We start from the raw sequence: 16,231 nt of genomic DNA, 5'->3' as shown, positions 1-16,231 counted from the left end.
ATCCACTTATTTCTGCTTAGTTAGAATTTCAACCTGCTTTCTGGTTGCAACAAAAACTATTCAATTGAAACATAGAATTTGTCCCCAAATCAGAATGTATATGAAGTGAAAACTTAAATCACAATAACATCTGCTATTTTTCACCCCAGGTCTCCTCCCTGCTGTGATTGGCATACTCTAAGTTTCTAGCACCCTCATGTGGTTTTAATTGGAGTGGTTTCACAGGCATTTGCAATCAGTTGTCTGAAACTGAAAACAGTGAAACAGACTATAATTCAACATGGAAGTTCTGCTGGCCTCACAAACCAAGAAAAGAAACCTCAAGTCAGCAAAATTCTAAGATGAATGTATGGGCTCAATTCTTAACGTATTTGCTATCTATTGTTCATTTTATGTGACCACTAGAAAGGATGACTTATAGGCAACCACAGCTAGTTTCATTTTTGGCAGATTGGAATCCCCAATTTTCAAAACCAAGCATTTGTTGTGGGCAACTGTTCAATAGATGAAAAAGTACCTCATATTGCTCCTAAAGAAAAGCAAGAGGTATTATTGCCTTGTTTGTGTGCATCTTGATTAGGTAAACACGGTAACAGAGGTAACAGAGGTCTACAGAGGTAGATTTTGAGAACCTCCACTGTCTTCAACGAAATTTGAAATGATTAATATTTTTACATTTTCTCAAATCATTTGGGAATCATTTATGCAAACAAAAAGTTTCCCTCTCTCTAAACGTATACCTAGGCTTGTAGGTGAGACTTCTTTCTAATAACAGTATATTTCAGAACCCTCTTAAAGGGAGAAGCTAAAGAAGATTATACTGTCTTCCTTAGATTCGTAATAAATGTTCCTCTTATCAAAGATCCATGTTTAAAACCTATCTGTGATTTCATAAGCCTGAGGTGCCCCAACAAACGGTCTTCTCATGAAAATAAAAAAGTAGATTTTAAAGCATTGACATTATCAGAATATTCTGAACATGAAATGAAATTTTAAAAATAATTGGCCATGAAGGAGATAAAAATGTAAATTAGTGAGAGGTAAAGAATCTATTAACAGAAACTTGAATGTGGCTTATTTGTATGCTGAACTGGAAGTCCCGATGTTAAAAAATATCAGTAAAATGCAAGAGGAATACATTTGCCCATCAATATACAGCAATATGTAGATTGATATTAAAAGAGAAAAATAGAATTCAGAACTTAGAAATGTTATTGAAGATAGGAATATTATTCATTTAATTATTGACTGATAAAATTTTAATCTAGGTAATTTTTGGTAAGTCAAATAGCACATGAGTTCATAAATGTATCCCAATTTTTATAACTTCAAAATACTTAATAAAATATCACTATGTTTGATGGCAGTGGTAGGGGTTCGAGGTAGCTAAGAATATTAGAAGATACCTTTCAAAAGGTAAATTAAACATCTAAAACTGCCATTTCTTGTGGCTGTGGCTCCTGCTTTCCAATCTTGGCACTATTTACTCCATTGAAGCAGAATTTTGGCCAAATGCTTGAGGGTAAGAGAGGACGAAAGTTACACAGAAAGTATCTGGAGCAAATTGGAGGACACTGCCTTACCTGTTGAGCCCTTTCAGTGTCTTTTCCATGTTTAAAATGTCACGCATCTTATACAAAAACCACTTGTCAATGGATGTGAGCTTCATGATCTCATCAAGGGACATGTTGTCTTCCAAGGCCTGCCAAAAGAAGACACACTTTCTTTGGCACCCATTTTATAAGTGTCTTATTTGGTTGAAAACCTATAGCAGCCACTCCTCCCCCTCACTCAGAGAGCCCAAGGCTATAGACTGAGAACGGAACCAATAGCATATCATTGATGTTCCTCCCGAGAAACCTAGTGACGCTACCAACTGTATCCCAAATGGCATACCAAGGAGACGCCTTGAGTTAATCAGAGCTGTGTGTGCTTAGAAAGATCTCCCTAACAGGCTCTGTTTCCTGCTTTTTTTTTTTTTTTAATTTTTTTTTAACGTTTATTCATTTTTGAGACAGAGAGAGACAGAGCATGAATGGGGGAAGGTCTGAGAGAGAGGGAGACACAGAATCTGAAACAGGCTCCAGGCTCCGAGCTGTCAGCACAGAGCCCAACGCGGGGCTCGAACTCACGGACCACGAGATCATGACCTGAGCCGAAGTCGGACGCCCCACCGACTGAGCCACCCAGGCGCCCCTGTTTCCTGCTTTTTGTATAACCATGTTAACAATTATATCCTAAATTTGATACATCTCTTTGGAATTAAAGAGAATCTCTTGAAACTACAGTTAAGACACATTGGTAGGAAAATCTAGAATCAATACAACGATCATTTAACTTGTATTTTTGGATAATTACCCTTTGGCAAATACCATATTGTTATCACCTCATTCCACATTCACACAAACCAGTCAGTGAGAATTTATGGCTCAAATCTGACTTAGTGCTATTTCTTTAGAACATTTCCTCAGAGAGGACTTCAAACAAAAAAATTATTTTGAATCAGTTACTATGACTTTTGTGCTAAGACAGGCATTTTACAGAATCCTAATATATTCCAAAACAATGTAGTAATAACTTCTGTTCTGATAGGAAGCTCAGCTTTTTCCTCAAGCTTACTTTAGCAATTTCTCAGAAGTAAAATTACAACTATGGGTCATTAAGCTGAGTAGAAAAGACAACTGAGAGAAGAAATAAACTCTCAAAACCCAAACCTTGATATTCAAAAGATATCCACTCTTATTCTTTGCTATTTTTAGATATATATTTATACTCTATGAAAAATAATAATCAGATAATGCTCCAAAATAACACGTTCTAGAAATGGCACACCATATTTTTAAATCCCATTAAGAAATATATGTAACTAGTAATTCTACTCTTCTATTTCAACTGCAGGAGCTTAATTTTCTCTAAACGTTCACTTCTGTCTAGCATCAGAGAGATAATGATAATAAGTATTGAGAGACAGCACAGTTCATAATTCTGTTGACTAGCATAACATGATATTTGTTGGGAATACTCAAAGGCAAGATCATTTTACTATAAGTCTGTGGTGTTTTTTTTTTCTTTGTTTTATTCTCCCTCTATATAGCCATGTTCCCAAGGACTTAATATTCTGTCTCATTTTCCAAGTGATTAAAGACACAATTAGCTGTTGGCCATCAACACCGAGAGGGGGATGGAATCTGAAGTTAGCGACACTTTTGACAGACCAGAGGAAGTTTTCACACAATCACACACAGTAATCACCCTGCAATTGGCAGAGGACCTAGAATCCTGGAGTCATTTCCCAGTGAGGAAGGACAACTACAGTCACATCCACAGTTTCTGACAGAAAGCCAGATCCTGCCGTCTTAGGACTTCATCTTCAAGCACTACAGCACTGCCATGTCACACGGCTATAATAAAGTTCATAATGACCCCAAACAAGTTTGAGGTTACTCTACTCTAATGTTTCCCAAATCAAAAATAATGCCCCGTATTCTCCCCAAATCAAAAGAGGTGATGATCCAGTCATCCTGAAATAAGACTGCAGCAAAAATCAGGCCTCCGAGCAACTTGCCCTTTTCTAAGAATCATGAAAGCGAGCGAAGATTTACTCACTCCCTTCATTCTTTTGCCCCTTCAGCCCTCCACAGTCCTTACTCTCTTTGTCAAAACCACCAAGTTCCTGGTTGCTGTGGAAATGAACAGTAATGATGACCTCTGACACACAGAAACCAGTTCCTTCTGCCGGCACTCTGGCAGCCAATAATTTACACCTCAGCCCCTGCACTTCTTGTTCGTACGTAGAGTACTCTGCGAGAAAGAATCTCCACACATTTTTCCAGAATCCTTATCCTTTATAAGTCCGTCAGAAAAGAATGAGAGATTTGTTTGAGTTTTACAGCCTCACTGGGAACTTGGAAATACTTCCCTTTTTCATCTGCCCCAAAATGGCAGAGGATGATTACCAGGCTTACAGAAAACAATCCAATTATTCCCCTTTGTCTGGAAAAAAATCATATGTGTGTGTGTGTGTGTGTGTGTGTGTGTGTGTGTGTGTGTGTGTATATATATATATACACACATATATATAATACACATATACACGTGTGTGTGTGTGTGTGTGTGCGCGTGTATGATATGGTAGAGTGCTTTTTTAAACAAAAGACTTGAATAAGAACAATAAAGAAGGTGAAATGGCTCCCTAGAATAACCGCTCATTACCACCATCACCCCCACTGAAAAATGTTAATTCTCTATTACCTTGAAACTCAGTATTAGGAAATGTCCATCAAAAGATACTAGCATCTGCCAGAATTTCAATGGAACTTAATACTCTGCATTTAGAAACAATAAAGGTGAGGAGAGTATAACATTATATGCAACGAAGGAAACATTCCCTTCCCTTCTCCCCTCTCAGCAGGACTCAATATATGGACATTAAAGTTGCAGTGAGTTCAAAATCACTCACAGCATTTTTCCGTTGTCACACAAAGGCAAATTACAAAGACGGATTGACTCCCTCTTTAAAGGCAAAATTCATATTTTCATCAACTCATCCCACATGCGCACACGACATATAAAATGGTCAGTGGGGCTTTGTAGTTTCAGTGTGGTTTGATACTGTTGGAGGATTAATGTTTAAGCTTCCTTAAATGTCAAAAAGCCATTCAGGGATTTCTGACCGGTCAGATCCCAGCTGCCCAAGTCACCTTTTATAAAATCAGATGAGCTGAAACTTCAAAACCCTATGCATAGTAAACATGAAACGAGATTAATATGGCACTTAAGTTGCATAAAAGGGAACTCATGGGTAGAAGTGAGAAATGTGGGGCTTTTTTGTTCTAAAAGTAAGACCAATAAAATAATTACACAAAAAAGCCTATAATCATGGAAGATCTTTATGGTTGTTGTTGTTTAAACATAGAAAAAGGAGTGAATAAAGATATTTTCAAGTCTGAGGCAGCATATACTAAAGGATACTATTTTATGCATCTTCCTTTCTAAAATACAATTTTATACATTTTCAAGGAACAAGTAATGAGAGTGGTAGGAAACAGTAACTCAAAATGATCAAACCTACTTGCGAGTATTGATAAGACATATACCAAAAAGGAGGAACATTTTATGTCTGTGATCATCCTTTAAAGCTGTAATAGATGTCCTTAAGTCCAGGCATAAATCAAATTCTAAAAAGGTGGTAATATTTGATTAATTATAGAATAACCAGAAGAAAGCCACAGAAGTCTCCAGTATAATATTACTGAAAAGAATTAAAGTTTTGCCCCCAAATCCCTGAATTCACAACCAGTCTGTGATTCAGTTTTACTTTAAAGTACAGGCTGACTCTATTCTGAAGAAAACAGTAGCTCTGGACCCCTTAGCACATATTACCTTGGCAATGGCATAGATGCGGGTGCTGGATGGGTCAGCCAGCTCTCTTCTGAGATCTATGTTGGAAGGCCATTCTTTGTTCATTGGGAGACGGGAGGTGAACCCATCTATTGACGGGTGGCACATTCGTAAAGCCTTCTGGAAACTCTCCTCAAAGGTGCGACCAATAGCCATGACCTGTAATGCACATTTACGCACTTGGATTTAAAAAGCTTCCTTCCATATTTTGAATTTGAAACAGAACCCAGAAATGGAATATTTTTTCAGGAAAGACTTAGGAACAAAACACGTACGGAAGAACAGTACTCAAAATTAGGTGTTATTTTTCTTCCACTCTCCTTTTCTCCATGGTTTTGATGTAATGATTCTTTAACAATATTAGGTCAGTCTTTTACCACATAGGAAATTTAGCTTTATTTGCTTAGACTGATGAGGAAATTGCCTGCACCTGTCCTGAACTATAATATTAAAATAAAGAATACATGGCCAGAGCATATAGATCCTTCCTTAATAAAACCTTGCTTTTATTCAAGATGTTCTTTAGAATAGAAAACTAAATGAAGAGAAACCAGACATATATTGACACAAAAACAGAACTCTTTCTAAATGGGTTATCAGTCACTATCCAAGACAGGTTGGCTTCTTTATAACTAAGCATTAATATTAATAAAACCTTCAGAATCATAATGAATACTGACAGATTCAGATTTTGAATATAGGCAGAGACTAAATTCCCCATGACAAATTCAGTGTGTCTTTCCACAATCTTTACAACTGATTGTACACTAATCAATTAGGAAAACCATGTGGTGATTCAGTTTGGACGCGTTACAAGTCAGAGCTAAACTTAAATTGCCGTCAAGTCCACCCAGTTATTTTCAGTGGATAAACACTGTCTTTGAGCCTTTCCATGGAATAATAGATTGCTATGCATTTTTGGTCTCCAATTTAAAATAATAACAGTGATAATGCTGCCTTCAGTGTACCTCCGTGATTCCTCAAATAGACCCGAATTCCCATTAATGTCAGTTTGGTAAATCTTCATGTCAATTGTGTGACAAGATACATATTCAAAGATCACAAAAGCCAAACAGATAACCTTTCACGCTGCCCCAAATTTAATTAGAAGTTGGAAGATTCTCAAGAGCAGAGATAAATAAAATGCTAGTCCAATTCAGATACGCAACTTGCGAGGCATCGTGGTATTTGAAGGGTTACACAGTATGTTCATAGACTTGCTAGTCTAAGCATGAGAGGGACTGCCAGAAATAAGACATTTTATGGTACTATCAAATTAGGGAAAACATTTCTGGAATATTTAATACAGTTTTTAGGTATTACATATTTAACAGTTGGCCATAAAGTAACTGGTTCTATAAGAAATTCATCATACATTTTTATTAATTTTAAGTACACTGTACATAATGGTGTAGAGAATATGTTCAAGAAAAGAAAAACAAACATACTTATATAATAATAAAAGAGTTCATACTGTGTTTGCTCAAAATCTGTGCTTTTTAATACTTTGTATTCTTAAAATTCCCCTTCATTAAGTGAAAATTTCACCATTTCTCCGTGGAATAACTGACCTGGCCCTAACCCAATTCCCTGACCCTGTTCTACTACATTCTGTATTATAATACATTCTGTAAATAATTCTGTAATTCTGTAATTCTACATTCTGTAAAATAATACTGTATTTTAACTTTTACCACAGTTGAATTCATATTATATTTGGTTCTAGTTATGTATTCTGAACTTACCAACTGCAGATAATATGTAACAAAGTATCTACATCTTATTCACTATTTTATTCTACCAGCATCTTTCATGTAGGAAGAACTCAAGAAACATTTCCTAACTTGAGGTGAACTAACTAAATGATGTAAAAAATTCACTGACAACAAAAATCCTTTAGATAATAATCCCTAAATGAACACATTACAAAAAATTATTTCATATTCTTTGGCCTATAAATTGTATTGTGAGCAATGTGAAAAGGGGCACTTTCCATGGAATAAGCTAAACAGCAGTTGTTTATTTGGGCAGAAACACTACCAACAAAACTTTACACGGCATTTGAGTTCTAATTCTCTTGTGCACCTTGAAACATAATAGAAAAAATAATATTTAAAACAGCTATCAAGGACTACCTGGTTTTTTACAACTACTAGAAGGACATTTTAATTAAAAAGGTCAAGTTTTCCTTACCTGTCATTACTTTGAAATCTTACATTAACATCTTGGAAACTAAGGAAACCAAAATAGTAATAATTCTGCCTTTCATGAACGACTATGATTGATCAGTAAAATGTCTTTTTTTTTTTTTTCTTTTCTCCTGCATTACTGATGGAGTTAAGCTGCACTTCCTGTGATTAGTGGCCATTATTTCTGCAATGGCTAGTCTGAGGATAAGCTATAATCTGTAATGTAGGACAAATGAAGGCCAATATAGAACAACATGTCGTAAATAGTTCTTTGCTCTGTAATCTAACCAGCTTACATATCTAGGCCATATAGAGACACAGACAAGATAAAATAAAATAGAGGATGGACCAGTCGATCGATAGAGATTGAGATTCATGCATACTGCTTATAATCAAACATTCTACCCATAAATAGTGACAATAATACTGATGGAATACATTTATTGGGGTGGCATATGCACCCCAATGTTTCTAGCAGTGCTATCAACAATAGCCAAATTGTGGAAAGAGCCCAAATGTCCATTGACTGACAAAAGTGGACAAAGAAGGTGTGGTATATATATACAATGTAATATTACTCAGCAATCAAAAAGAATGAAATCTTGCCTTTTTTAACAATGTGGATGGAACTAGAGTGAATCATGCTATGCAAAATAAGTCAGTCAAAGATAAACATCATATGATTTCACTCATATGAGGAATTGAAGAAACAGAACAGATGAACATAGGGGAAGGGAAGGAAAAATAAGACAAAAACAGAGAGGGAAGCAAACCATAAAAGACTCTTAAATAAGAGAACAAACTGAGGGTTGCTGGAGGGGTGTGGGGTGGGGGGATGGGCTAAATGGGCAATGGGCATTAAGGAAGGCACTTGATGAGATGAGCACTAGGTGTTATATGTAATTTATGAATCACTAAGTTCTACTCTTGAAACCATTATTACACTAGATGTTAATAACTTGGATTTAAATAAAATTTAAAATATAATAAAATAATAAAATGTTTAAAAAAGAATACATTTATTGGGGATGCACTATGTATCTACCTTAAAAGATATTACTAAATATTTACCTCTATTAATCATAAAGCTTATAAGAACCCCACAAGGTAGGTATTATCATCTCCAATTTTCTGATGGAAAACCTAAAGACCAGGGTCTTTTTTTTAAAAAAAAAATTTTTTTTTTCAATGTTTATTTATTTTGGGGACAGAGAGAGACAGAGCATGAACGGGGGAGGGGCAGAGAGAGAGGGAGACACAGAATCGGAAACAGGCTCCAGGCTCTGAGCCATCAGCCCAGAGCCCGACGCGGGGCTCGAACTCACAGACCGCGAGATCGTGACCTGGCTGAAGTCGGACGCTTAACCGACTGCGCCACCCAGGCGCCCCAAGACCAGGGTCTTGTATGAATGTCTCGAGCTAGTAAGTGGCAACACCAAAATAAAACAGAAGCCCATTTAGTTTGGCTCATGCTATCTCCACTTATGCCAAGCCAACTGGATCTAAGAAGAAATAAACCCCTTGGTGGGGAAGGAAAGGAGTGACTGTCAGAGGCAGGGATCTGAATTTTTTTATTTCCTCCTGCACAGAGGAGCACTGCATCTTTGAAGATGAGATAATCAAAAGCTAATTTTAATATCAAATAGTATAAAAGGACATTATGAAAAATCTAGAGGTCCTAAACACTTAGACCATTTCAATATAATGAAAGAAGCGCTTCTCGATTTTGAATTTTAGAGCTCGATGGGACATGACAGACTGTCTAGTCCAGGCCCTTTCTTTTAGACATATAGAAAGTGAAGTCCAAGGAGGATAAAGCCACAATTTATGTGAATAGATTAAAATTTAATTCTTAACCTCAGTTCAGTGATCTTTTTGGTGCACCATTTTATACCATGTTATTTTCTAGATTTGTTTATAAATACATTATAACTCAGTTTTATATATGTGTGTTTGTGTGTATATATGAATATGTTTTTTCATATACTCAAATACATTATACATCCACCTATATGGCCTCTCCTTTTAAACAAAAGCATTTAAGATCTATTAAATGGCCACGTAACAAATGCCTTCTGTTACCAGTCAGAGAGATGTTGAAACACTAGGGAAGAAATGAAATTCTTTTTTATCCTCCAGTCAAGAACCCAGTATCTAGGCAACCTTAAGACTTTCAAAATGTTAAGGATTTGACAAAATAACTGAGGACAAGAATAAAATAGAAGAATAAACCAAGGACTCACCTCTCCTACACTTTTCATAGAGCTACCAATTCGGCTAGATGTTCCATGAAAACGATCAAGATCCCAGCGAGGAATCTTGGTAACCATGTAATCCAAGCTAGGTTCAAAGCAGGCTGATGTCTTCCCCGATACAACATTCTTGATTTCTGGAAGTGGGATTCCTAGGGCAATCTTTGCAGCAATGAATGCCAACGGGTAGCTATAAAGAAGGAGATATTTTTTTCTTTCAGCAGTAAGTGTTAAAAACAACCCAAAACATAAATTGTTCTTTCTTAGAAATTCTGATATTACTCCACATCAGGGTATAAAACACATATGGTTCTCTGTTCTGTATGAAGATTTAATAGCCACTTATAAAATAATGTGAGCCATGATAAAGCAGAGAGGCACAGATCACAAAAGAATTCACTCTCTATGCCTGACATTCAGGGCTACAACTGCCAACCTTCGCCTCTTTAATCCAAAATCAATGGCTTCCTTGATAAAGTGCTCACTTGTGTATAGGCTCCACTAAGATAAGAATCTGAAAAATACTCTTGAAAAGATATACACATGTCTGCACCTAGGAAGACAGCTGAGTTAGCTGGTACTATGGGGTATGCAATGGCCAGAAAATGTAGTAATTGAAAGTGTGGGTCCTTGATCAGTTTCCAAATTATTTTTGAACTTGGGTTTCCTTACAAAACTGACACTCTAGAGGGGCACTTGGGTGGCTCAGTTGGTTAAGTGACCCACTCTTGACTTCGGCTCAGGTCATGATCTCAGGGTTCATGGGATTGAGCCCCACGTGGGGCTCCACACTGATAGCATGGAGCCTGCTTGGGATTCTCCCTCTCCCTCTCTCTCTGTGCCTCTGCCACTCACATGTCCTCTCTCTCTCTCCCTCTCGAAAGAAAAGAAAGAAGAAAGAAAGGAAGAAATAAAGGAAACAAAGAAAGAAAACAAAGGAAAAAAACTAATACTCTAGGGACTTCACTGGATTGTTTGGTGATTATAATTAAGAAAATAATTCACAGAACTATAGAATTACATATGAGTCTTGTAATACATCTCCCCCATCTGACAGATGAGGAAACTGATTAGAGACAATAAATGACATGTCCAAAGTCACATAGTCAGTAGAAGAATTGGGAGGAGAACTCAGGTCTGCTGACTCTTGCTTAGGGTAGTAGTTTACCACTACTCCATGCAGCAGTGTGTAGCCATATTAAAAAAAAAAAATCTTTACACGTAATTATTTTGTTCTCTTAAATGCCATGTAATTTAATGCCATGTGCTAAATATATTAATAGGAACAAAAGGTATTAGTTAATGTTCCCTCCAGTTATGCTTGCCAGAGGTTTTTAAATGGGTAGCAAATTCATTTATTTCATTGCAACCTTTATCTATAGAAAAACCTTGCAATGTTTGATCCTGTGGATTTTGTTAAAATAAAATAATTTCTTGAATATTTGAATCAAGCAAACTATACTATGTACCTGACATTTACTATACACCTGAAGGAAACCAGTTGAGGACTAAATTTAAGAATTAATTTTCACTTTTTAACAATATCTGCTAAGTGCAATTAGGAAGCAGATTTTTCGCAGCCTGCTTTGACCACCCAGATTTTGATTAGTTTATGATTAGCCAGCAAACAAAGCCAGCAAGCAATATCATTTGCTTCAATCTGGCAGCAAGCTCATTAATAACCATGTCCTTAGGGTCCTAAATGATTTGCAGCCAGCATACAGAAATGGGGACTATAGCTTATAAACGTAGCACAGTCTTCCACTAGCTGTCAGTTTTCCAAAACTATCTGTGAAGGATCTGCAAACACATGGTCAATCATTCTGATCTTACCCAGTGGCCTTTGAGGCCAGGGCAGAGCTTCGAGACAGTCTGGCATTCACTTCAATGATGCAGTATTCCATTGAGGTAGGATGAAGGGCAAATTGAATGTTGCATTCACCCACAATGCCCAGGTGGCGAACAACATTGATTGAAGAGTGTCTCAACATCTGAAACTCTGCATTGGAGAGGGTCTGGGCAGGGGCTACGACAACCGAATCACCTGTACATCCAAGCAACATGTGTTATTTGGTAGCTTATCTAAATAACTAACTTTAGTGACTTAATCTATTTGTGTAATACAAGACACAGTTTAGTCTAAGGGTTTGTGGGGAAAATAATTGTCTCAAGGCAGTGCATTGCTCCAACACATTATTTACAGAAACCCCTCTAACCTTTCCCAAGTTTATCTAGCTATCAAGGCTTCAGTCATCTACTTACCAGATTCACATTAACTTCTTCAATTTCTTCTCTTCATCTCAAAATCTCTCTCTCTCTCTCAAGTTCTCCCTTCTACAAACATCATCTCCTCTTCACCCAGACTGACTCATTCATCTGTTTTCCATATCTCATCCCTTCCCATTGTCTTACTCCTCTCTAGTCATAGCCCTTGCATCTTCGATCTCTTAATCTTTAGTCTCCAATCCTTCTGCCCACAAACATTCTCAGGCTTCTACTGGTTCAGTCCTTGAACCTATTGTCTTTCTTTCTATGCCTATGTCCTTGAATACTTAGTCTACACTTCCAGCTTCAATTATTTCCTTCACACCAATGCCTGACAATGATTTTGTATCAGCTTTTTTATTTCTATTCCGCTTTCTTGAATTCCAGCTCCACATTATCAACCCTCTTCTTGAGAATTCCACCCATGCCTCATAGCTAACATTTCTGAACCCTAAGTCATAATTTTTGTCCTCTTGTCTAACTAGTTTCTCTTCCTAAAAAAAAAAAAAAAAAACTATTTCACCTTTTTCTATTACTTGTGGCTATTTTCTCATTCACTTGGTAACTAATACACTCATGTGATTTAAGCTGTCTTAACCTCATTTTTTACTTCTCAACACCAAGTCTTACATATTTTACCATCACTACATTGTTTATATTTGACTTCTTCCTCAAATGAAATCAGGATAATACCTGACTTATTTCGCAGTGTTTTTGTGAAGATCAAACATGAGATCAACGTGAGATTATTTTCAATATTGTGAAACACTATTTTGTGTAAAATATTATCACTAGTCAGTCAGCTAAGAATAGTAGTTTAACGAAAAGAACTCAATAAAGGTGGCTAGGGTCATCAGAAGCATGAACGCAGGCATTACTATTATTCTTGAAGATTCTTTGCCTACCTGTATGAACACCCATGGCATCAACATTTTCCATGTTACAGACAGTGACACAATTGTCATCGGCGTCTCGGACCACTTCATATTCTATTTCTTTCCAACCTGTCACTGACCTCTCCACCAGAATCTGGTTGGTCATAGCAAAGGCCTGGAAGTTGGTGACACAAGGTATCAAAGAGTAAGGAAAGGTTCTAGTTTAAACATGGATATTTGGCACAGTGCCCTGGCCTGAATCCCGGTCAGCATCATGGTCTGAAGCCTAGTCTCCATCCTCCTCAGTGCTCCAGAAGGCACAATGTGTCAGAAAATCAGTGAGGTACTAGGAATAGCATCCTGCAGTGAATATGCTTGATTTACATTATTGAGGCTTGCCATTCAAAGTGCTGATATGACATTAAATCAAACTAATTTAGGAAAAAGAGAAAATAATTGAGCAATCAGGCAGAGGGAAATGGAATTATTTCAGCAGCAAGGCTTCTGTGAAACCAGAAAATGTGATAAGTGCGAATAAATATGGAAAAATAAGTCTAAAGACTGGTTTTCTCTAAAATAGCTGAGAGTGCTTTGTACAGTGACATACACAATAAAAGTCAGTTGACATTGATGAGGAGAAGAAAGGAGATAATGATGGTTGTAAACAGTTAGCCAAGATGGCATACGAAACTTGGGAATTAGAAGAATCATATGCAACTATTATTATGGTTAATCACCGCCTAAATGCTTAAATACCCTGAGTCATATATCATGTATGCCTGATTAAACAGATATGAATTAGTATAATTATCATTTCATATTTACTGAGTATGCACTGGTGGGTAGAATACTGAACCCAAAATATGAAAGAGGAAGTCTTTGACCTTAGGATATTTGGTGGCTGAAAATCCAAGACAGAAATGTCCCTTTGTCTCATAATGTTTTTGATTTGTAATAGCAGTGAGAAAGGAAGAGAAAGTAACCAGAGAAAGTACTGTGAATTTTTTCAAATTACTAGCAGGCAGTATAATGAAATAATAACTCAATGTTAGTTTTTCTTTAATGTGTCTCAACACTATTTGTTTAACTTCAGTCAACACTATAGGATTCACCATGTGCAATGGAAAATGTAACACATTTGTCCCCACAGCTGCCTATGATGAGGTTTTCAAAGTGGTTAGGAAACTCTGTAACCAGCATTAACAATTTAATAATGATTAATTTGTCATTAGGATTGCATGCTAAAAGAGGAAATCTGTGAAACAAAGGGTATGAATTTCGGAAAGCTTTTTGCATTCTAATAGACTAGGCTGGATGTTTGGACACAAGGACAACTGAGATCAAATGAGAAGTTGCCTCAACTTCTTTCTTTCCAGCCTCAGATTTTATGCAAAAGACTAAGACCTAGATGAGTTACTGCAGCTTCTGAAGGTAGTAAACAGAATATCAAGAGAATAAGGGGTAGCTTAGGAAATAATGATACAAAGTAACTATTTTCAAGGGAAAAGCTAGGTTTTCAACAAAAGAAAAACACTCAATGCCCTACTGATTATTTTAGAGGAATTGTAAATCATTAAAATTTATCCCATCCCCAAATTGCTTTCATTGTAAATGTTTTTAAACAATTCAGTGTTCAGAATTTTTTTATACTGTAAAATATATATTCTTAATAAAGAATAAGTACACATTGTCACTACTGGGAGTAATAATGAGATTACTAATACTAAAAATATTGGAAACATCTAATATTCTAGAAAAAAATACTTCTATAAACCTGTCTTTTCTTTAAATATATGATTCATAAGTCTAGAATAGAAACAAGAAATACTGATGTTGATATATTGTCCTTTTTTTTATTTCTTTTGGCAACTTTAGAAACACTAAATCCAACTTGTTGACATGTAAGTTTGTCATTATAGTTATCTAAATATATTTAATTTTATTTATCTGTTCTCAAAATCCTATGTCAACAACTCAAGGGCCTCATTTTGTTTCTCTCTAAAAAGTAAGTAATGATAGATACAAGCTGTGCTTGGTATTTAATCAGCATTCCCCAAAATAGCTCTTATAATTCTGTCAGATTCACTTCCATGACCATCATGTAAGTTACATGGGTCTCTTGACTGCACACGCACTCATTCATTCAGCAAGAAATTATCGAGACCCCATATCACCAGGCATCGTTCTATTCAGTGAGAAGAGAGTACACACAACCAACAAAAAACTCCTTATCTAATAAAAAGAAGCATACATAAGCAGGAAAGAAAACAGTTCTAGCAAGAACGTCGAGAGCTCACCAAGAAATTTGGCTAATGCTGTGCTCCAATGTCAATAACTGCACTGCATTTCCCTTACAAAGGTACGGTCTGTTGGATAACACTTACAGAAAACATGACAGTGGTTTTAATAGAGAAAAGGTCATTTCTCATCTACACAACTTTCTCTAACTGAAAGGGTTTATCAAATCAGTTTTCTCGATTGATAAGAATTTGGTCTGTGAAAACACATACCTTTGTGCTGAGGTCCAGTAATGTCTCCTTATTAGGACAGATGCCTGAGCCTAACCCACCCAGAGCATAGGCAGAACGGATCATCACTGGATAGCCGATGGTGTCTGCTGCTTTCAGGGCATCCTCAATCTGTCAATGAGGAAAACTCAAAGTTTGAAAAGCTGACCACACTAGCAGAAAAGACCACACTAACAGAGTCTAGCATTTGAGATAAATCAGTTTATTTGGGAAGAATCATTATAGAAATGTTGTATTATTGCTTCATTTCATTCTGAAGAACAAGTGTTGTTTTACAAATTTTAAGTAAAATTCTAGGGTTTTTTTTCATACTCACTGAAAGTTTTTCTTTCATCTTTCTGTTGTAAATTTTATTTTGCCATATAAAAAATAAAACAATGGCTGAAGCTGAAATCATCGTTAATTTGAGAATGGGAGCCATATTGAATCTTTAAATTCAGTTTAAAAGCCTTCATCTCTTCATGATACAAGGATTTCTACTGCTGAAACTAACTTGGTATTCTTGCAATAGGCCATTAGGAATACTATATAGAAAGAGTTTTCATTTTTCAAGTTCAGTCAGAGAATAGTCCCAGAAGCGTAGATTTTTTTTTTTTTAACTTACAGAATACAACATATGGTGGCTATATTTTTCTGTCATGGAATATTATTACACTACCAATGGGAGTGTAATTACACCTTTCCCATATGCCTGTTTCGCATCCTGAGGAAGCAAGGACATA

General features: G+C 36.3%; 1 protein-coding gene across 1 annotated transcript in view; it reads right to left on the bottom strand.

Moving 5' to 3' along the window:
• The window catches only part of CPS1 (carbamoyl-phosphate synthase 1), a 128,614-nt gene that overhangs the window by 62,163 nt on the left and 50,220 nt on the right, over window positions 1–16,231 (bottom strand). The window contains exons 16-21 of the mRNA XM_045481104.1: window positions 15,492–15,620; window positions 13,012–13,156; window positions 11,675–11,885; window positions 9,833–10,031; window positions 5,383–5,559; window positions 1,584–1,702 (exon numbers count right to left, since the gene is read on the bottom strand). Coding sequence (XP_045337060.1) covers window positions 1,584–1,702; window positions 5,383–5,559; window positions 9,833–10,031; window positions 11,675–11,885; window positions 13,012–13,156; window positions 15,492–15,620 — 980 coding nt within the window. The remainder of the gene's footprint in view (window positions 1–1,583; window positions 1,703–5,382; window positions 5,560–9,832; window positions 10,032–11,674; window positions 11,886–13,011; window positions 13,157–15,491; window positions 15,621–16,231) is intronic.

Source organism: Leopardus geoffroyi, chromosome C1 (assembly GCF_018350155.1).
Source record: "Leopardus geoffroyi isolate Oge1 chromosome C1, O.geoffroyi_Oge1_pat1.0, whole genome shotgun sequence".
NCBI lineage: Eukaryota > Metazoa > Chordata > Mammalia > Carnivora > Felidae > Leopardus > Leopardus geoffroyi.
This window is presented reverse-complemented; position numbering and strand designations above follow the sequence as displayed.